The sequence below is a fragment of the Salvelinus sp. IW2-2015 genome, linkage group LG18 (assembly GCF_002910315.2).
Source record: "Salvelinus sp. IW2-2015 linkage group LG18, ASM291031v2, whole genome shotgun sequence".
In the NCBI taxonomy this organism is placed as follows: domain Eukaryota; kingdom Metazoa; phylum Chordata; class Actinopteri; order Salmoniformes; family Salmonidae; genus Salvelinus; species Salvelinus sp. IW2-2015.
The window spans coordinates 24,355,486-24,378,761 of NC_036858.1; the positions used below are offsets into that span (position 1 = coordinate 24,355,486).

General features: G+C 43.3%; 1 protein-coding gene across 2 annotated transcripts in view; it reads right to left on the reverse strand.

Moving 5' to 3' along the window:
- The window catches only part of LOC111978659 (actin-binding LIM protein 1-like), a 41,096-nt gene that overhangs the window by 9,558 nt on the left and 8,262 nt on the right, over positions 1 to 23,276 (reverse strand). The window contains exons 5-15 of one of the 2 annotated variants that reach the window (XM_024008855.2): positions 21,733 to 21,810; positions 20,549 to 20,707; positions 20,104 to 20,148; positions 19,658 to 19,784; positions 17,251 to 17,373; positions 15,770 to 15,874; positions 15,307 to 15,354; positions 8,398 to 8,486; positions 7,371 to 7,485; positions 529 to 581; positions 293 to 353 (exon numbers count right to left, since the gene is read on the reverse strand). In XM_024008855.2, the coding sequence (XP_023864623.1) occupies positions 293 to 353; positions 529 to 581; positions 7,371 to 7,485; positions 8,398 to 8,486; positions 15,307 to 15,354; positions 15,770 to 15,874; positions 17,251 to 17,373; positions 19,658 to 19,784; positions 20,104 to 20,148; positions 20,549 to 20,707; positions 21,733 to 21,810 (1,003 nt within the window). Of the gene's footprint in view, positions 1 to 175; positions 354 to 528; positions 582 to 7,370; positions 7,486 to 8,397; positions 8,487 to 15,306; positions 15,355 to 15,769; positions 15,875 to 17,250; positions 17,374 to 19,657; positions 19,785 to 20,103; positions 20,149 to 20,548; positions 20,708 to 21,732; positions 21,811 to 23,276 lie in introns of those variants that run through there. The other variant, XM_024008849.2, reaches the window with a different exon arrangement.

Below are 23,276 nucleotides of genomic sequence, written 5' to 3' on the forward strand. Positions count from 1 at the left end.
TCCTAAGTGGACAGTTTGATTTCACAGAAGTGTGATTGACTTGGAGTTACATTGTGTTGTTTAAGTGTTCCCTTTATTTTTTGAGCAGTGTATTATCAGTTAAAGGTACAATCTGGGAGGGGTTACATTTCCCAAGCCCCATTCCTCAACTGTATACCAAAAGTAGTGACAGGGCTGTCATTTTGCTGAAAAACGAATGTCTAGATTGTAGTTTTAAGAATATTGAAATTGTATGTAGATGTAGAAGTAGCTGTGAACACAACCACAGCTGTATTTGTTGAGCAACACTCACCTCTTCCTCCCCCACACATGTTGCCATGGCTGTTGTACGGAGTGAAATCTGTGGACTGAGGCTGTAGGGGCAGAGACAGTATTGTAACAGCGATCACATGTGTACAATATGATCAACAKCACTTTGTCAATCAAAGCCTATAAGGGGAAACCATCCACATGAATCAATAAGTTAGATTTTATTGTTGGAGTGAATAAATAGTTGTGATATCTGATATGTGAAGCATCTGATCTTACCCGATGTAATCCATTCCGTCCATAACCAGGCAGCGATGAGGTTTTGGAATCATCTGAAAAGTTSACACTTACAGTAAGCATAATTTCGATGAAACATCTAAGATCGATTTGGCTGTCCTATAGTTTGAATGGTTCATGCTGTTTATTTGATAGGGTTGCTTTTGAGGTTGGATCTGACCAGGATGGTATTTATTGGTGCACACCATATCAAAAGGTTTCAAAATGTTTTGCGGCGGAAAACAAAAACATTTGTGTTTGTTATGTTGATTTGGTGGAAGATGCAACCATCACTCTTCTTAACTAGGTCCTTAAACATCTTGAGGGAAGTAAGACCCATGCCAGACTACTATCTGTTGACTTCTCTTCTGAAGTTAATTGTATACAACCTCTAAGCAGAGGCTTTTGTCCAATTTTGATCTTGATTTTAACATACAGTACAGTAGTCAGCTGGTTGATTGACTTTAACCAACCGAACTCAAAGGGTGAGAGTCAARGGTTCCCAATCTGGCACAGTATCCTCCTGGGGGTATGTCTTTTCCCTCTGTTGTTTGTATTGTGCACTGATGATTTTCAGAGTAATCACGACTCTAGACACCCCATTACGTTTGCAGATGACTCCGTTATCGAGAGTGTTTTACCGGATGAAGAGGTGAGCCATGGCCCAGTGGTGGAGGAGTATGTTGGATGGGGTGACCGCGCCTTTTAAGAACTTAATGTCAAGAAAACCAATGATATGGCTATTGATTTCCGGAGGAGCTCCCTGACATCAATGCAGACTGATTGATGGTGAGCCAGTGGAGATTGTTGATCAATACAAATACTTTGGCACTTCCTTTGACAGCCTTTCAACAGAGTTGAGGCCAATGTGGACGCTATCTGTGCGACGGGAAATCAGCACCTGTTCTTCCTGAGGAAACTCAGCCGTTTCAGGGTGGATAGGAAGCTGATGACCATATTTTACAGATTGTTAATTGAATCCATTTTAACATTCAATATGATCTGCTGTTTTGGTAATCTTAGGGTAATAAACTGGATAARWTTTTTTWWATATATTTCACCTTTATTTAACCAGGTAGGCCAGTTGAGAACAAGTTCTCATTTACAACTGCGACCTGGCCAAGATAAAGCAAAGGGACAAAAACAACAAACATAGTCATTAACATAATAGAAAAATTGATGTACAGTGTGTTCAAATGTAGAAGATTAGGGAGGTAAGGCAATAAATAGGCCATAGAGGTGAAATAATTACAATTTAGAATTAACACTGGAGTGAGATGTGCAAGTAGAGATACTGAGGTGCAAAAGAGCAAGAGGATAAATAATATGGGGATGAGGTAGTCGGGAGTGCTATTTACAGATTGGCTGTGTACAGGTACAATGATCGGTAAGCTGGTCTGACAGCTGATGCTTAAAGTTAGAGAGGGAGATATAAGACTCAAGCTTCAGAGATTTTTACAATTCGTTCCAGTCATTGGTAGCAGAGAACTGGAAGGAAAGGCGGCCAAAGGAAGTGTTGGCTTTGGGGATGACCTGTGAAATACACCTGCTGGAGCGAGTGCTACGGGTGGGTGTTGCTATGGTGACCAGTGAGCTGAGATAAGGCGGGGCTTTACCTAGCAAAGACTTATAGATGACCTGGAGCCAGTGGGTTTGGTGACAAATATGTAGTGAGGGCCAGCCAACGAGAGCATACAGGTCGCAGTGGTGGGTAGTATATGGGGCTTTGGTGATAAAACGGATGGCACTGTGATAGACTGCATCCAGTTTACTGAGTAGAGTGTTGGAGGCTATTTTGTAAATGACATRGCCGAAGTCGAGGATCGGTAGAATAGTCAGTTTTACGAGGGTATGTTTGGCAGCATGAGTGAAGGAGGCTTTGTTGCGAAATAGGAAGCCGATTCTAGATTTAATTTTGGATTGGAGATGCTTAATGTGAGTCTGGAAGGAGAGTTCTGTCTAACCAGACACCTAGGTATTTGTAGTTGTCCACATTCTAGGTCAGAACCGTCCAGAGTAGTGATGCTAGTTGGGCAACAATCGGTTGAAGAGCATGCATTTAGTTTTACTAGCATTTAAATGCAGTTGGAGGCCACGGAAGAGGTGTTGTACGGCATTGAAGCTCGTTTGGAGGTTTGTTAACAGTGTCCAAAGAAGGGCCAGATGTATACAGAATGGTGTCATCTGCGTAGAGGTAGATCAGAGAATCACCTGCAGCAAGAGCAACATCATTGATATATACAGAGAAAAGAGTCGGCCCAAGAATTGAACCCTGTGGCACCCCCATAGAGACTGCCAGAGGTCCGGACAACAGGCCCTRCGATTTGACACACTGAACTCTGTCTGAGAGTAGTTGATGAACCAGGCGAGGCAGTKATTTGAGAAACCAAGGCTGTATTTTATARTGTATTTTATCAATGGCAGTTATATCATTTAGGACCTTGAGCGTGGCTGAGGTGCACCCATGACCAGCTCGGAAACCAGATTGCATAGTGGAGAAGGTACAGTGGGATTCGAAATGGTTGGTGATCTGTTTATTAACTTGGCTTTCGAAGATTTTAGAAAGGCAGGGCGAATATACAGTTGAAGTCGGAAGTTTACATACACTTAGGTTGGAGTCAATAAAACTCGTTTTTCAACCACTCCACACATTTCTTGTTAACAAACTATAGTTTTGGTAAGTCGGTTAGGACGTCTACTTTGTGCATGACACAAGTAATTTTTCCAAGAATTGTTTACAGAAATTATTTCACTATCACAATTCCAGTGGGTCAGAAGTTACATACACTAAGTTGACTGTGCCTTCAAACAGCTTGGAAAATTCCAGAAAATGATGTCATGGCTTTAGAAGCTTCTGATAGGCTAATTGACATAATTTGAGTCAATTGGAGGTGTACCTGTGGATGTATTTCAAGGCCTACCTTCAAACGCAGTGCCTCTTTGCTTGACATCATGAGAAAATCAAAAGAAATCAGCCAAGACCTCAGGAAAAAAATGGTAGACCTCTACAAGTCTGGTTCATCCTTGGGAGCAATTTCCAAATGCCTGAAGGTACCACGTTCATCTGTACAAACAATAGTACGCAAGTATAAACACCATGGTACCACGCAACCGCCCTACCGCTCAGGAAGGAAACGCGTTCTGTCTCCTAGAGATGAACGTACTTTGGTGCGAAAAGTGCAAACCAATCCCAGAACAGCAAAGGACCTTGTGAAGATGCTGGAGGAAACAGGTAGAAAAGTATCTATATCCACAGTAAAACGAGTCCTATATCGACAACCTGAAAGGCCACTCAGCAAGGAAGCAGCCACTGCTCAAAAATAGATGGCATCATGAGGTAGGAAAATTATGTGGATATATTGAAGCAACATCTCAAGACATCAGTCAGGAAGTTAAAGCTTGGTTGCAAATGGACAATGACTCCAAGCATACTTCCAAAGTTGTGGCAAAATGGCTTAAGGACAACAAAGTCAAGGTATTGGAGTGGCCGTCACAAAGCCCTGACCTCAATCCCATAGAAAATTTGAGGGCAGAACTGAAAAAGTGTGAGAAAGCCAGGAGGCCTACAAATCTGACTCAGGTACACCAGCTCTGTCAGGAGGAAAGGCCAAAATTCACCCAACTTATTCTGGGAAGCTTGTAGAAGGCTACCCGAAGCATTTGACCCAAGTTAAACAATTTCAAGGCAATGCAACCAAATACTAATTGAGTGTATGTAAACTGACCCACTGGGAATGTGATGAAAGAAATAAAAGCTGAAATAAATCACTCTGATTATGCTGACGTTTCACATTTTTAATATAAAGTGATCATAACTGACCTAAGACAGGGAATTTTTACTAGGATTAAATGTCAGAAATTGTGAAAAACTGAGTTTAAATGCATTTGGCTAAGGCGTATGTAAACTTCCGACTTCGACTGTAGGTCTAACAGTTTGGGTCTAGAGTGTTTCCCCCTTTGAAGAGGATGACCGCGGTCGCCTTCCAATCTTTGGTGATCTCATACGATACGAAGGAGAGGTTGAACAGGCTAGTAATAGGGGTTGGAACAATTTTGGCGGATAATTTTAGAAAGAGAGGGTCCAGATTGTCTAGCCCAGGTGATTTGTAGGGGTCCAAATTTTGCAGCTCTTTTAGAACATCAGCTGTCTGGATTTGGGTGAAGGAGAAGCGGGCGGGCTTGGACAAGTTTCTGCAGGGGGTGCCGAGCTGTTGGCCCAGGTAGGGGTAGCCAGGTGGAAAGCATGGCCAGCCATAGAAAAATGCTTATTGAAACTGAAGATAGATGGGTTCAATCAATTCACATATGGTGTCCAAGACAGCTTGGGGTKTGAAGGGGGCCTATAACAAGCGGCAACGGTGAAAGACTTGTTTCTGGAAAGGTGGAATTTTTTAAAGCAGAAGCTCGAATTGTTTGGGCACAGACCTGGATAGTATGACAGCTTGCAGAGTTCTCTGCAGTAGATTGCAATTCCGCCCCCTTTGGCAGTTCTYTCTTGTCGGAAAATTATATAGTTAGGGATGGAAATGTATGGATTTTTTGTGGCCTTCCTAAGCCACGATTCAGACACGGCTAGGACATCAGGGTTGACGGAGTGTGCTAAAGCAGTGAATAAAACACATTCAGGGAGGAGGCTTCTAATGTTAACATGCATGAAACCAAGGCTTTTACGGTTACAGAAGTCAAAAAATGAGAGCGCCTGGGGAATGGGAGTGATGCTGGGGGCTGCAGGGCCTGGGTTAACCTATACATCAGCATAGGAACAGAGGAGGAGTAGGATAAGGGTACGGCTAAAGGCTATAAGAACTGGTCGTCTAGTGCGTTCGGAACAGAGACTAAAAGGAGCAGGTTTCTGGGCACGGAAGAGTAGATTCAAGGCATAATGTACAGACAAGGGTATGGTAGGATGTGAGTACAGTGTTGGTAAACCTAGGCATTGAGTGACGATGAGAAGTTTTGTCTCTAGGGGCACCAGTTAAGCCAGGTGAGGTCACCACATGTGTAGGGGGTGGAACAAAAGGTCTAAGGCATATTGGGCAAGGCTAGCGGCTCTACAGTGAAATAAGATTATAATCARTAACCAAAACAGCAATAGACAAGGCATTTTGACATTAGAGAGAGGCATGTGTAGCCGAGTGATCATAGTGTTCAATGAGTAGCACTAGATGAGTCAGGTAGCCAGATTGCGTAGTCGCTTCTACGCTAGGCGAGCTGGAGACATGGCGATTCAGACAGCTAGCGGGCCAGGGATAGCAGATGGGCAGCCGGGGACGTCGCAACAGAAGAGCCTGTTGAGACCACCTCGGACGGTTACGTCGGCAGYGGCTCCGTGTCGGCAGTAAAGGGTCCAGGCCAATTGGCAAAATAGGAATTGTAGCTCAAGAATTGTCTGGTTTACCTCTTTGGCTAGCCGGGAGATGGGCCTAGTTCGAGACGAGCTCCAGACTAACTGGTGCTTGCTTCGGGACAGAGACGTTAGCCAGGAGTAGCCACTCYGATAGCAGCTAGCTAGCTGCGATGATCCGGTGTAAAGGTTCAGAGTTTGCGGTAGGAATCCGGAGATGTGCTAGAGAAAAAGCAGTCCGATATGCTCTGGGTTGATAWTGAGCTGTGCATACTGGCAGGAATTGACCGGGTTGAGGCTGGCTGATGTCCGAGTTAACGGTGAGGATCGCTAGCAGTGGCTAACTGACTACTAGCTAGTGGCTAGTTAGATGGCTAGTTGCTGAAAGGGGGTTCCGGTTCTAAAGTATAAAAATAGCAGATCCGTACCACATTGGGTCAGGCGGGTTGCAGGAGAGTATATTCAGTCCGTAGATGGGAAGTGAGATTAAAATATATACATGGGACAGGACGGGACAAGACAGACACACGTCCGACTGCTCCTCCATCTTGGAAGTGGCGTTGTGAAATAAAGTAGCAGGATCATTGGTATGAATGAACTCTGAACCAACTATATTAATTTGGTGACAGGTTGAAACATTCATGGACATTTAGCTAGCTAGCTTGTTGTTAGGTGCTTTTTTTCTGGATCGTTGTTGAATTTGGACCTATTTTGAGTCACACAAAATCGTATGMTCTCTTCTTTGAAAATTAATCCACAGATAAAAAGGGACACCTAGTTAGTTTCTAGTAATCTKTCCTCCTTTGGTCTTCTCTTGTGGACTTTATATGGTGGTTTGCAACCAACTTTAAGGTGCATTACCGGTACTAACTGGACCGGAGTGTGGACCTCGTTTCATCTTTTAATCACCCACATGAGTTTATGCTCCTAAAAACCAATGAGGAGATGGGACTTTCAGCAAGTCAAGCATCAAAAATAGAACCTAGAATCTAGAATCTAAAATATAATCTATTTTAGTGCCTGGCTACGCAGACACACGTTGAAGTGTGCAAACTTATTAACGCGGGCGGTATGGTCAGCATGTTAGGCACAGGTCAGACTCAAGGTGCAATCCATCCGGAAAGACTCCCAGCATCCCTTATTTGATGAATTTACAATGCTTCCCTCAGAGCGCAGATACAGGCTCCCTAAGTTTAAAACTAACAGGTCTAAACTGTCATCCCAGCTGCTGTCAGCTTCCTCAAACAAGCTGTAGTAGTATTGTGTGCATATTGCTGTGAATACTGGTTTTGTTTTTGTGGAAATGTATTGTCATGTGCTCATTGTGTTTTGTTAACTACGTGCTGCAAAATGAACTCTACTCTATAGATAGAGGTACTATTTCAATTAGCTTCTGATCGCTTTCTTCAATTTGGTGCCTAATGAACACTACCATAATTTACAGCTCATTTGATGTGGTTCTTCTAAACAATGTGCTAGTTACTATATGGTGAGAACATACCTCCATCACAGTTTGTCTGCTGGGGGTCATAGCGCTGAGCTGATTGACTGCGTTCCCTGATCTGCTCCTTCTCATTCTCCTCCTTCATTATCAGCTTCCCCAAACCAGACTGGATCTGTGGACCCACAGAACATTATGGTAAAATGTAACTTAAAGAGCAACTGTCTATAAAAAGAAATGAATCCTTTTGAAAACAGCCTACATGGCATCAATATGAGTCAGAAACAGTTATTCTAGTATGTACAATGTACTAAAGTAAAAATAGGATTATTTGGGTCATAGTCTTGTCTAAAACGGAGTTTGGAACATCCGTGTGACACAAGGGGTAAATTAAGGTTGTGTTTTGATTTGACGTACATTTATATTTGCCCACTAAGATGGGGTGAACAGCTGCGGTGATTTCGCTCTATCCAATAGCATAGATAGAGACACAGACCTGCCCAGCAGCCTGACTTTGTTTACATGAGACAACACATCATCGCACATTTTTTACTTGAGAAATACTGCACCAAACACCTTAGTTTGATGTCCATTCTGTGGATTTTGAGGAAGTGAAATAAGCTTCTGCGTCTACAGTGCCTCATGGGGGAGAAAGATCATTAACCAAACGCGGAATCGGTCAGGAAACACACCTTCAAGACTGAAATCTCGATTTTCAAATGAGCAACAGAAAAATACACATGCCAAACGGCATGTTCAGTGCCTTTTTAAAACCGGTAGGTATAATGCATTATGATCAAGTTATAACGCACTGTAACACTTGTCCTGAGCACGTAAGACCATCTTATGTTTTCTGATCTCATAATGATCCTTACTAAATACCATCTATTTTGAGTCAGTTAAAATGTTGAAACATAAAGTAGTGTAAACATTATTATGAGACAGTATGAAGGCTTGATCATGCTTCTAAGCATTATACCTGCAGGCATAACGTTTTACAAACATACTGTACAATAGTAGAGCAGAGCTGCATAACTGGACCAGTGTGTGTTTGTGGGAACAGGTGTATTAATGTGCCTTCTCTAACCTTGTTGATATGCTCCTCCTGGAGCTGCTTTCTCTTCAGGGCCTCCTCTTCCTCCTCTTCCCTAGACCGTCTCCTTCCTCCTTCTGATCCTAGGAGTAGCATACACAACCCACGAATAAGCCAACAAAAAACATGCACGCACACACCGACACACAGGTCCATATCTATCAAGGCACAAGGTGAGACCCAGATGCAGACTCAGGGGGCAGATGGTTGGAGTCTTACAATGTTTGTTAATCCAAAGGGGTAGGCAAGAGAATGGTCGTGGACAGGCAAAAGGTCAAAACCAGATCAGAATCCAGGAGGTACAGAGTGGCAGACAGGCAGAAAGGTCAGGCAGGTGGGTACAAAGTCCAGACACAGGCAAGGGTCAAAACCGGAAGGACTAGAAAAAGGAGAATGCAAAAAGCAGGAGAACAGGAAAACCGCTGGTTGACTTGGAAACATACAAGAGGAACTGGCACAGAGAGACAGGAAACACAGGGATAAATACACTAGGCAAAATCAGCGACACCTGGTGGGGGTGGAGACAATCACAAAGACAGGTGAAACCGATCAGGGAGTGAAAGCACCCCTCCCCAGGGACGCCACCAGGCGTCCTACCTGGGCGCATACCTGGCTGACCGGGGTGTCGGCGGTGGAAATCGGCGATGAGGGCCGGGTCCAAGATCTCTTTAGCAGGAACCCAGCACCTCTCCTCCAGGCCATAACCCTCCCAGTCAACCAGGTACTGGAAACCCCTGCCCCGAGGTCGAACCTTCAGGAGGCGTCTCACTGTATACACTGGCTGGCCATCGGTTACCCAGGGGGGCGGGATGGGCCTGGAAACAGAAGACAAAGGACAGTGAGACACAGGCTTAATTCTGGACAAATGGAAGGTAGGGTGGATATGGAGGGTAAGGGGTAAAAAGACAGACAGCAGTGGAACTCAGGACTCTGGAGATGGGAAAAGGACCAATGAACCGGGGAGACAATTTGCGGGACTCTACCCGCAGGGGCAGGTTTCGAGTGGAAAGCCATACCCTCTGCCTAATGCGGTAGCGGGGAGCTGGGGTCCGGCGACGGTCCGCTTGTCGACGATACCTGGAGTTGGTCTTGAGAATAGCCGCCCTGGCTCTTCTCCAGGTATGTCGACAGTGTCGGACAAAAATCTGGGTCAGGGGTACGCTGACCTCCTGCTCTTGTTCCGGGAAGAGTGGAGGCTGATACTCCATGGAGCACTCGAAAGGGGAGAGTCCCGTGGCAGAACAGCGAAGGGTGTTCCGGGCATACACCACCCAGACCAGTTGGCTCCAGGTAGTGGGATTGGTTGAGACTAGGTATCTAAGTGTGGTTTCCAGGTCTTGGTTGGCTCGCACCGACTGACCATTGGTTGGGGATGGAATCTGGATGACAGGCTGGCTGATGACCCAATAAGGGTGCAGAGTGCCTTCCAGAGCTGAGACGAGAACCCCGATCAGAGACCATGTCTACCAGGAGTTCATGGATCGAAAAAAGCGAGACCCAGATGCAGACTCAGGATGCAGATGGTTGGAGTCTTACAATGTTTATTAATCCAAAGGGGTAGGCAAGAGAATGGTCGTGGACAGGGCAAAAGGTCAAAACCAGATCAGAATCCAGGAGGTACAGAGTGGCAGACAGGCTCATGGTCAAGGCAGGCAGAAAGGTCAGGCAGGTAGGTACAAAGTCCAGAAACAGGCAAGGGTCAAAACTGGGAGGACTAAAAAACAGGAGACCGGGAAACCGCTGGTTGAATTGGAAACATACAAGAGGAACTGGCACAGAGACACGGGAAACACAGGGATAAATACATTAGGGAAAATCAGCGACGCCTGGAGGGGTGGAGACAATCACAAGGACAGGTGAAACAGATCAGGGCATGACACTTATCACTGTGCGTGAACACAGTCGGACATCTTGACCGAGGAGCAGTGCTAGAAACAGTAAAATGAGACTGTCCAAAACTACAACAGAATGCATAATAGAATGCTTCCATCTGTGGTCATCACATTCACAAAAGTACTGTCCAGGATTTTAAAATGGATTCACAAAAGTACTGTAGGATTTATCTTTCCATCCATTTCAGTGGGATTGAAAAACAGGAGTGTGGGAGAACACAAATGAGAGACATCGTTGACTAGACATACACACAGACAACACCAGGGCAGTACAACTACTCAGCTGCACTGAATGTTAATGCAGACATTACAACAGTCTTCACAAGATGAGCTTTGTACTATTAGTTTAATACACAGAAAAACACAGTGTAGGAAGACAGGTCAGTTTGAGGCCAGTCTCAGTTACAGTAGCTCTGTCCAAGTCATTTGTGAATGGTGTAGATACAGGTAACTGCCAAAATAAAGGAAACACCAATATAAAGTGTCTTAATAGGGCGTTGGGCCACCACGAGCCGCCAGAACAGCTGTAATGCGCCTTGGCATAGATTCTACAAGTGTCAGGAACTCTATTGGAGGGATGCTACATCATTTTTCCATGAGAAATTCCATAATTTGGTGTTTGGTTGATGGTGGTGGAAAACGCAGGCACCGCTCCAGAATTTACCATAAGTATTCAATTGGGTTGAGATCTGGTGACTGAGACACACACAGACCCTTCAACAACAAAAAAATACAACAATTATAATGTGCAACTGGGCATTTTTATACATGACCCTAAGCATGATGGGATGTTAATGTCTTAATTTACTCAGGAACCACACCTGTGTGGAAGCACCTGCTATCAATAAACTAAAAGTGGTTCCATTATTTTGGTAATTACCTGTATATCAATCAATTGGTTGTATAGGTAGCTGTAAACGAAAGTAAAACTGAAGATCTAGTAAGCAAAAAGTGACATGACAGCCTTTCAAGGAGACACTATTCAGCATCAGCAAAAATAATTGTAAAAGTCTGTGTTCTGGAGTCAAATTCTAGTGAGAGCAGGGATGCAATAAAACGTAGTGGTGGGTTTAAGCTACTAGTGCATAAAAGTGATATTCTTCCCTATTCATAAAGAACCCCAACCACTACATCCTAGACACTTGTTGAAATCTGAGAGAATATGGCAGAAATTACACCTAGTCTATCAGAGTGAGCTATTGGCATATTGCTCAAACCTATCAAATCCTCTTGGTTCTCCACAAATGTCTAAGGGGTAGTGAGGCTCTAAGGGGTGGGAGGTAGGGCAGTGTAAGCATGCTCATAGGGAGCCTACTGTACCTAAGGCAACCAGGGCCCGGGAGAGAGCGCAGGGGGGCCAGTGGTCGCTCTTGTTCAGTGATGTGTCATCCAGAGGGGGGACATGGGCAGCAGGAAACGTAGCGGATCTGATGATTTCATCAGCAGACTTTCTTTTTGGTGCGGGTGAATATAGGTTGGTAACCAGGGGAACTGGACTATCAGTGTCTGAATAAGTCCTTTGAAACACAGCTGAACATTTCAACATCTGTCTGAAAAGTTGTGTGACAATCCCTACATGGTAAAGATCAAAATAATCCCGCAACCTTACACTTACACCTATTACTCAGAATTGTACATAGATTATATACAGTGCATTCGGAAAGTAGTCAGACCTCTTGACTTTTTCCACATTTTGTTACGTTACAGCCTTATTCTAAAATTGATTAAATTGTTTTCCCCCTCATAAATCTACACACAATACCCCATAATGACAAAGCAAAAACTGTTCTGATTTATTATAAAAAATAAAATAATATAACACATTTACATAAGTATTCAGACCCTTTATTCAGTACTTTGTTGAAGCACCTTTGGCAGCGTTTACAGCCTCGAGTCATCTTGGATATGACGCTAGAAGCTTGGCACACCTGTATTTGGGGAGTTTCTCTAATTCTTCTCTGCAGATCCTCTCAAACTCTAAGATTGGATGGGGAGCTTTGCTGCACAGCTATTTTCAGGTCTCTCCAGTGATGTTAGATCAGGTTCAAGTCCAGGCTCTGGCTGGGCCACTCAAGCACATTCAGAGACTTGTACCAAAGCCACTCCTGCATTGTCTTGGCTGTGTGCTTAGGGTCGTTCTCCTGTTGGAAGGTGAACATTCACCCCAGTCTGCGGTCCTGAGCGCTCTGGAGCAGGTTTTCATCAAGGATCTCTCTGTACTTTGCTCCGTTCATCTTTCCCTCGATCCTGAATATTCTCCCAGTCCCTGCCGCTGAAAAACATACAGCATGATGATGCCACCACAATGCTTCACCATAGGGATGGTGACAGGTTTCCTCCAGACGTGAAGCTTGGCATTCAGGCCAAAGAGTTCAATCTTGGTTTCATCAGACCAGAGAATTTTGTTTCTCATGTTCTGAGAGTCACTTAGGTGCCTTTTGGCAAACTCCAAGTGGGCTGTCATGTGCCCTTTACTGAGGAGTGGCTTCTGTCTGGCCACTGATTGGGCCTGATTGGTGGAGTCCTGTCCTTCTGGAAGGTTCTCCCATCTCCACAGAGGAACTCTGGAGCGCTATCAGAGTGACCGTCGGGTTCTTGGTCAACTCCCTGACTAAGGCCCTTCTCCCCAGATTGCTCAGTTAGGCTGGGAGGGCAGCTCTCGGAAGAGTCTTGGTGATTCCAAATTTCTTCCATTTAAGAATGATGGAGGACACTGTGTTCTTGGGTACCTTCAATGCTGCAGACATTTTTTGGTACCCTTCAACAGATCTGTGCCTCAACACAATTCTGTCTCTGAGCTCTACGGACAATTCCTTCGACCTCATAGCTTGGTTTTTGCTCTGACATGCACTGTCAACTGTGGGGCCTTATATAGACAGGTGTGTGCCTTTCCAAATCATGTCCAATCAATTGAATTTACTAGGTGGACTCCAATCAAGTTGTAGAAACATCTCAAGGATAATCAATGGAAACAAGATGCACCTGAGCTCAATTTCAAATTTCATAGCAAAGTGTCTGAATAATTATGTAAATAATGTATTTCTGAATATTATTTTTAATACATTTCCCAAAATGTTTTCTGTTTTCGCTGTAACGTAACAAAATGTTGATAAAGTCAAGGGATCTGAATACTTTCCAAATGCACTGTAGACAGTTGTAGTGTGCACCGCTGAAGGGGTGCTCCGTCCTAGGAATGTTAAAAGGAAATCTTGAAAGATGGTTCAGGATGGCAACTTAGGCCTCGACGCAATCAGATTGAGCGTTAACCCGTGTTGGCCGACATCCGAATTGCGGATGTTTTGGCGGTGTTGGTGAGCGCCTGCTCTTGTGTGTCATCAACCACTCCCTTCCTTATTATCCCTACTGCGTTAGAAGTTATAAAGGGCAATATAAAGTGTAGGCTCTATTGATGATAGAAATAATGATAGGCTAATGCATGTTTCCATGTTAATTTGGATGGGGGGGTATTTATAACTTATCAGTGTAATCGAGGTGTAGACAATAGAAGATCGCGCATTTTAGTGTTTGAACTTGTAACACGGCTGCATGGGATTTGTCTGATATAAAGCTGGATGTGGTTTCGCTGTATCCAATGGCAGTGTCCATGATAAGGTAACGCAAGGAGCCGTTTGTTGATTTGACAGCTCTAACGCAGTTCCACCTCAGCCACCATTAAAACAACCTCCATGCAGAGGTCGGCTAGCACGGATCTGATCAAATCTAGACCTTATTTCCATTAAATATTTATTAGTGACGTGTTTCGGAGCATACTTATTCGTCAAAGCACCACTAGTGGGTAAGGAGCAGGCTTCAAAACATGTCAGGATTAAGTATTATTGAAGGGATTTAAGTTCCATCCTGGAACTTCTTTTTAGATTTTTGGATATGCTGTAGGCTCACATGCCTTGATATTTTGCTTAGGCGTTAGATGCTCAGAAAATGTTCCGAAATTGTTTGGTCAGAGAGAGACTTCAAACAGTATTGACACATTGACATTGGAGGTGGTTACAGTAAGGTGGTGTACAATCAGAGATCAACGTGGTGATCACACGATTTCAATCCAAACAAATAAACCATAATTGAAAGGACCCTATACCTTTAAAAGGTTAGGTGCTGCTTTGTATAGCTAATAGTGATGTGCGGGTCAGGTATTTGTTCACCCACACCGCCCGCAAATTGTTAATAACTGAGGCCTGCACCCGACCCTAACCCGTAAATATAGAAAATGCATTGTARAGTCAGAGATGTCTTTACTTTTTTTTTTACAGGCATTTTTAGATAGGCCCATGTTTCTGCTTATAATTTCAAACATTTTGGTTGGCTATTTGTTAGTCAACTTGTCTATAATTAGATACATGCAGCTTCTCTTCGGTCATTCGTTTTTGCCCTAGAAGACTAAATAAACCCTATGTCAAAAATTGCTTGAATGCATGCTTCAATCTAGTTGACATCGGTAAAGTTTGTTTTCTCTTTCACTTCTGCAAAGATGTTTATAGGGACTGAAGAGAAAATGCACAAAAAAAATWAAAATGGGAAAGATCTTTCATGCTAAATTTCCAAATTACAACAGTTTGACCAGTTTTAAGGAAAGTCAAAGCTGTTAAAATGAACCAACATGTTTTTGATAAAATGTCAGTTTGGCTTGGATACATATTTTATGTGGTTGATACTATCAGCTTTTAGGCTACATTTAGCCACATTTTCTATACTAGCGGGTAAGGGTCAGGTGTGAGCCTCAGATTTTAACTTTATCACATATAGTCGGGTTGCGGGCAGGTGAACAAACAGCTGATCCACACAGTATTTCATGACCCTAAACCTGCCCCGCAGATATAACCGCGGGGACTGAGGGTTATGAGTCAACCCGCTCATCAATAAGCTAAGCTTATCGATTTGTTATAGTCAATGAGGCTCATGACACTATTTGGGAATAATAGTATCAGTATAAGTATTCATAACAATAATGATGCTGTTAATGCTGGTGAAACCAGGTCACGGAGAGTGAATGTACCGTGTTGTTTGTAGATGGGTGGTTTCCTGTAAATGTTGATCCCCTGATCTGAAAGGATAAAGGGAGAAAGACAAAACTCAGTCTTTTGCATTTCATGTATACGTATCAAACACTTTTCCTGTGACACAGAGGGCATTGTGAAATGACTCATGAAAAATACCACAGAGGGAGGGTGTCTTCACAATCACACACTGTAAACCAATAAACATCAGCATTTACATTAAAATTGAAATTAAAATCAATTATTATTTTATACAGAGAGTCTTATATTCATGATGTGACTGGTGAAAAGGGCACACTAAGTGCCAGCATCCTTTAATGGACTGAATCAAAAGCATTATTGAAATGGAAAAAGTGGTAGACAAAAGTGAAGTGAGAGAACGATGAGAGAGAGAGAGATATAAAAGATCTCAGGTGACCAGTAGCAGTGACAGTGACAGGGTGCGCTCCGTGTGTCTCCTACCTGGGAGGTGGAAATGTTTAGGGGTCAGAGAGAGAGGCGGAGTGACAGGCCGGCTGTCTGGCCTTTGGGATATAGGGGAGCTCCGCCCGCTATGTGGATCAGTGCCTCCAATGAGAAGAACCAAGAACAAAACATAAGCAGGGCAACGATACGGAAAACATAAATTTGTAAAAAGCTAATCTCGCAGAGCCAGACGAGGGACTATTGCATTTAGCTGTAAAGTCTGGCATGTGAGATTAGGATAAAGCATAAAAATGGACGCAAGGAGATTGAAAGAGTCATCTAATTTTGAGAATTATTGAATAATCCTGTGTTAGCAAATCAGTTAGTCACACTATGGAGGTCAGTTACATCTAGAGCTGTTACGGTGACCGTATTACCYCCACATCGGTGGTCACGAGTCATGACGACAGTCAAATTCCATGTGACCGTTTAGTCACGGTAGCTAGGCTTCTCCAAATCTGCGCTCTGATGCCGCTGATGGTCATTAGTAGCCTACCAAACTTTCTAACTGCATGTCGCTAATGGCCTGGTACTCAGCGCTCTATTTAAGCAATAAGGCTCAAGGGATTTTATTACCAAAGGACCGCATTAGTGGCTTGCGTGGAAGCCAGGAGATGCTAAATGTGTTTATGTTAATTAATGGTCAATTACCATAGCCTAGTGTATCCACGGCAGGTAGCCTAGTGGTTAGAGTGTTGGGCCAGTAACCGAAAGGTTGCTGGATCAAATCCCCGAGCTGACAAGGTAAAAATATGTAATTCTACCCATGAACAATGCAGCTCCCCGTTAGGCTGTCATTGTAAATAAGAATTTGTTCATAACTGACTTGCCTAGTTAAATAAAGGTTCAACTACATTTTTTTATTTTTAATACAGTTTGACTGCCAGTTATTTGCATGACAATCACCGGCTGATGAAATGTAATGACAGCCCTAGTTACATCCTGTAGCCATGAGGTAATACAAGACCTATCCAAAGCATGCAGCCAGACATAATGGACATTGATCATTAAACAGGCAGAATGCCAGTAATGTGACTTGGGTGACATTCAAGTGCATGCATGGCCATCACCACTGCCAAACACAAACACTCAGATCAAAAATAAAATATTACATGGACCAAAATGTCCAGAGGTCCAGTAAAGGTCTCTGGACATTTGGTTGGTGTAAGTGAGCTGGGCTGCATGTCTATGTCATCTTATAACTTTGACAGCAGATGAGACGTCTCTAGCTAGATCTCTTTGCCAGCCTATGGTCAGTTGGCAAGAAAAGCACAAACAGATTTTGGACCAGGGTACTCAGCTTCTGACAGCCGTTTTACATCAAATGTGCATGGCTACAGTATATAGGGGCTGGAGATGAGGGTAGGGACATGAGTTAAGCCATAGAGTCTGAGGCAGTAAGACTTGAATGAGGTGACATAGCTTGCCTGGGGAGTGGGGACAGTGGAGGGACGATGGGGTCTAAGGCCCTGTCTTACCTTGGCTATGGGGAAAGAAGTGGTGTCTGAAAGGTGAGGTGGGACGGGAGTCACTATGGCTGGAGGAGCCCACACTGTTACTGCACAGGGCGGAGCAGAGCTTCTGCATGCCTGTCAAAGCTTCTGCAGGGGAGAGGGAGGGCAGGTGGGACAGAGCCGTTGGGAAGACATCATTACAGATGATGTGGAGGGGAGTTGGAGGAGGAGGAAGACCGAGGTGTGGATGCGAAAAGGGAGTGAGACAGTCGGTAGACACACCATCACAGATAGACACAAGGAGGCCGGGAGGGAGGAACGGGGGGAAGAGTTAGAGGATAGGTAAGAGAGGAGACAGAGCCAGTGGATACACACCACCACAGTTAGGGCAGGAGAGGAGGTGAGGTGAAAGAGGGTGAAGAAAAGAAGGGGAAAAGGGAGAAAATCGGAATCATGTCAAAACTAGAAATTAAGAAACTTGAAACGAGGAGGAAGGACTATTTGAGTGAGATGGGGATAAGGAATAAGGGAAACATTTGTATTATCTCTACATTAAAGTGGAACTGACAGCATTTTAGCAACATGAAATCTTATTAAAAATCTGTCCAGGAAGAATTACACATTTTTCTTATTTTTTATTTATTTTTACAAGCGAACACTTACATGGTCATTTTCACATTTTCATACTTTCATAGAATGTTTGGGAATGACTATGTTTGGGAATGAAAAACTATATGGGGTGGGCACTCACCCACTCGTCCAATGACATGACATCCGCCCAGCAGCTAGCTAGCTAACATTAGGCTCCGTGTTTTCAGCTTGCTAAATAAAAGCTAGCCTATTAGCCAGGTTATGACTGGCTTGTGATCATTGCAACAAAGCCTCCTTCCCTCGCTACATATTCGTTGCCATACCCACTGGCTCCAGGTCATCTATAAATCTATGCTAGGTAAAGCTCCGCCTTATCTCAGCTCACTGGTCACGATAACAACACCCACCCGTAGCACGCGCTCCAGCAGGTATATCTCACTGGTCATCCCCAAAGCCAACACCTCCTTTGGCCGCCTTTCCTTCCAGTTCTCTGCTGCCATTGACTGGAARGAATTGCAAAAATCGCTGAAGCTGGAGACTTATATTTCCCTCACTAACTTTAAACATCAGCTATCTGAGCAGCTAGCCGATCGCTCCAGCTGTACATAGTCCATCTGTAAATAGCCCACCCAATCTACCTACCTCATCCCCATATTGTTTTTATGTACTTTTCTTCTCTTTTGCACACCAGTATCTCTACTTGCACATCATCATCTGCTCATTTATCACTCCAGTGTTAATCTGCTCAATTGTAATTATTCCGCTACTATGGCCTATTTATTGCCTACCTCCTCACGCCATTTGCACACGCTGTATATTGACTTTCTTTTTTTCTATTGTGTTATTGACTGTACGCTTGTTTATTTCATGTGTAACTCTGTTGTTGTTGTTTGTGTCGCACTGCTTTGCTTGATCTTGGCCAGGTCGCAGTTGTAAATGAGAACTTGTTCTCAACTAGCTTGCCTGGTTAAATAAAGGTGAAAAATTGTATTGACATTCCCAGTCTTCTTTACATTTGTCAGATTTTGTCCAAAATATTGAGTCATTGAAACTGAAACAGTGTATCCCGAATGGCTAGAAGCAGCAAACAATGTACCAGGACAGCTGTGATTTATAACCTGATAGCAATATTTGTTGGACTACCAAGAAAAGTATTGGTGAATAATATGAATCATGCATTGAACTGCATCCATCTATTCTGCCAACAATGCCTTACACTACATCATGGATTTTTTTGGTCAAATATAATCTATTTTTAAAACTTCTTATAAAGTAGTTTTTTTAACATAAACTGGGGATTTTATATTTTTGACTGATATTATCATTGTCTGTTTGTTTCAAATCTGCAAAGAAGTTAAAACACTCAGTTCCACTTCAATAATAAATATTTAATTATTAGATTATTAACCATGTTATAGCATTCATAATGGTAGGCTGACATTGTAAATAAGAATTTGTTCTTAAATGACTTGCCTAGTTAAATAAAGGTTAAATAAAATAAATATAATGGCTTATTCATGACAGTTATTATATAAAGTGTTTTCAGAGTGCTCAGTGAAGAGTAAAGATATAGGAGGACAGCAACAGAGGAGCTGCAGTGGGGAGTTAAGATTAAGGTGGGGTTAAGAAAGAGTGACAGGCATGAATGATACTCCTGTGAGATGTGAACAAGTGGTATTATGTTCTTGTTAAAATAGTCAAGGAAGAGTGTTGAGGCAGTGCCTACTGTATATCTCAGACTATTTTAAATTATTTCACCTGTGTAACCTGTAAAGACTAACAATACAAACCATGCATGCGCGCACGCACACAAAGATGCGTTCGCACACACACCTCTCACCTGGTCTGTGAAAATGCTGTGGTGAGCGTGACAACGGGGTGTAACTATGACGATTGTAGATAGGTGAGCCGATGGAGCCCTGACTGGTAGACCTCTGAAGGATGCGTTCCCTTATGTCATAGCAGCTCTACAGGGACAACACAGTTACATCACCTGTCAATCACTATCAACCCAAAGTCAAGAGCTTCCTTTCATTGTAATTCGATCTGAACGTTTGCAGCTAAACATGTACAGTGTATTACTGTGTAATGCAGTACCACCTACAGCGGATGGTGTAGGTGACATGTTTCTTGAGGACTGAAAGATAACTTTTTTTTGTCTTTTTTTCAAGCTAACTTAGCTAACAATCCTGACCATACTGTAAGCAAAGAAACACCATACAACATACTTTAAGCACACACCAACACCATGTTATCATCAATGAGAATAGTTGGTGGCTGTCTTACCTTGTCATCTGGCATGGGGGAACGCTCCCTTCTCGCAGTATGGAGCTGTAGACACAGAAAAATGACTGAGCACTCTCGTGTCAATAATAGGTTTCCTTTATAAGGGTGAGTTTGCCATGAACCTGAGTGTGACATTAACACTAGACTTTGGATCCTTGAAAAAGCGCTGTATAATTATAATGTATTAAATACGAAATGTACACAACGTGTTAGCRTTCCACCCTGCAACAACAGACATATTTATTGCCTGACACATGACTCTCTGGGGGGGAGAGATGGAGAAAATGGATATGATTTAGGATAATATAATGTATGCATCACAGCTGTTTTCTCTCAAACCAATACTTACCCGGCACAGCTTGCAACTTCAGAATGAGGGCTTGTTCATTTCAACATGATGCGTCACACACGCACAAGCACATACACGTTCATGCATGCTAATTACCTCTCCCACACTCTCCCTCCTCTCCTCCCTCTCATCAAGGGACAAGGTGTACAAAGGCTCATAGGTAATCAGATCAGGGCGGTCTATATCATAAATGGCTTTGACTTTGGGAATGGCGGCTAGGTCCCTGTATTCAAGGATCTCATTGTCTACTTTTGCCTAGGGACACAGACAGACAGATAGACAGATCGACACATACATAGAGACAGAGCGCGAGAGGTTATACACAACTAAAAGCACACATCTACTAGCCAGTATTAGGGCAGCTAAAAAGTTCCTCTATAGACCCTGACCACTGGGGTTGCAAAAAAAAAACAACCCCAGTGGTCAGTGTCTATAAAGGAACTATAAGAGAAAGAGGGCTCCTTCCACTTTAGATGTAAGGCTGAACAGAAAATGTATGTATCGGTAAGAATAAGGTCTACGACTAAGATGCTGAGCAGACCGGACGTGTCGCGTGCGCGAGCGTTGCAAAATAAATGTACATGTTATTCAATCATTGCACTCACACTGCTCGCGAGCGTCTGCGTGGCCAGGCGCTAAAATATAACTTGGTTCTATTTGTGACACTCGACGCGCCGCAAGACCTGCCTCTCCCATATCCTCATTGGTTTTTAGGAACATATACCCACGTGCCATCTTCTCGTTGGTTTTTAGGAGCATATACCCACGTGGGTGTTTGCAAGAGGAACTGAGGTCCACACTCCAGTCGGTTGTGGTAATGCACCTTTTAAAGTCCAAAGAAGAAGAAGAAGCCTGAAGGAGGAGCAATTACTAGAAAACAAACCTTTACCCTTTATTCTGTGTATTAGTCTGTGCTTTTCTGGTAAAATAACAACCCAATGTTTATATCCCAGGACAAATTAGCTAGCAACAACAAGCTAGCTAACTAATTTGCCATAAATGTTTAATGCTTTTCAACCTGTCCCCAAATTAATACAATTGGTTCAGAGTTTGTTTTAACAATTCAACCTGCGTGTCCTGATGGCGTCTGGTGTGGGGGGACAAAATCAACATGCGCGCAATGCCACACGCGATCTGGTCAGCATGTTAGACAAAGTTTACACATGGAATGACAATTTAACTTAAGCTTCCCTAGGGAAGATGTGGCCTATAAAAAAATATAAGCAGTACATCCAGCCCAGTATGTGTGTGAGGGTAGTTGTATGGTAGACAGAACTCACATATATGGTATGACCTGGTGAGCCATGTATGCTTGAACCAGGTCTGGAACAGATACTCTCGGATGACGACCTTGAAGGCTGCAAGAGGAGAACAGAAAAGGAAGTCAAGACAACATCCCAACAACTTCTCGATGAGTTTTAGAGGTGTTGGATCAAAGTTGCTACAGTATTGTGTTCGCCTCAGTTTGCAAATGAGGAATGACATTTGTCCACTCAATCACTGCTTCATCAAAAGGAGGGGAAAATAAGAATTCATCAGGCCGTCGTTTTAAAGAAGAATTTGTTCTTAATTGACTCGCCTGGATGAATAAAGGTTCAATAAAGAAAAGACAGTTTAACACCTAACTTTGTTTTTGAAATTCCACCACATTGTAACATGACAAGTAGATTCAATCTTTAAATAAAAAAACAAACACATTATCTTGCAATGACGTCATTCATTTGCCTCTTGCACAGTGAATGAGGGCATTTGCATTGTGACTTAGTAATGTCCTTAACACTGTAAATACCACATGCATTACCACGGGCAATGAACTTCAGATGGAAACAACAGTCCTGAATTCATGTATTGATTGACACGAATCATGTTTTCACAACCACATGGTTACTATAAACGGGGGCTTTATAAAGAGTTTTAGGGTGAAAACAACCATCACTATATATTGTTTGATACTTATCTTCGTGGCTCAAATTACAGGGGTGGCTGGGTGCCCCCATAACAAATCGGGTGTCCTCAAGAGACATTGGGCATCCCCAAAAGTTCATGTATAATTTGAACCATTTTATGTCTACCACTCAAATATGTCCTTGTCTTTAGCCCTTACTCCTTCCACATGAGTGTGTCTGAGAGGGGGCTGTGCTGTGCCTCCTCTCCAACCTGACTTAGATGAAGCCCATTCAGCGGTCCAAGTCACAGCTCACCAGGGATGGGGTCAATTCCATTCCAATTCAATCAATTACGGAAGTAAACTGACATTTTAATTCCAATTTGTAAAAAAAATTCTCAATGCTTTTCAATTGGAATTCCAGTTAATTCAATACCTCGTGAATTGACTGAAATTAAATGTAATTGACCCCAAACCTGCAGCTCACACACACACGACCACCACAGAGTGAGGGACACACACTACATACAGAGGTAGACATAAGACGGACAAAGGTTAAAGGGGAGGTGTCTGTGCAGCCTAGAAATACATTTTAGCCCGCCTAAAAACCAGTAACACAGACACAGCCAGTCTCAGTTTGCTCCCTAACCCTTCCTTTTAGCCCCAACTCTTTGATGTTTGCAGATCTGAGAGGTCTGGGTAGGTATAGGCTAGGCCGTGTAGTGGTGGAGCTTCCACCATACTCTTCTGTAGGGCTGCATCACCACCTGTTACGGAAACTGCACCACCATCAGCCACATGGCTCTCCAGAGGGTGGTGCATCACCGGGGGCACGCTGCCTGCCCTCCAGGACATTTACAGCACTCAGTGTTGAAGGAAGGCCAAGAAGATCTTTATATAGACCTCAGGCACCCAAGCCACGGTCTGTTCACCCTGCTA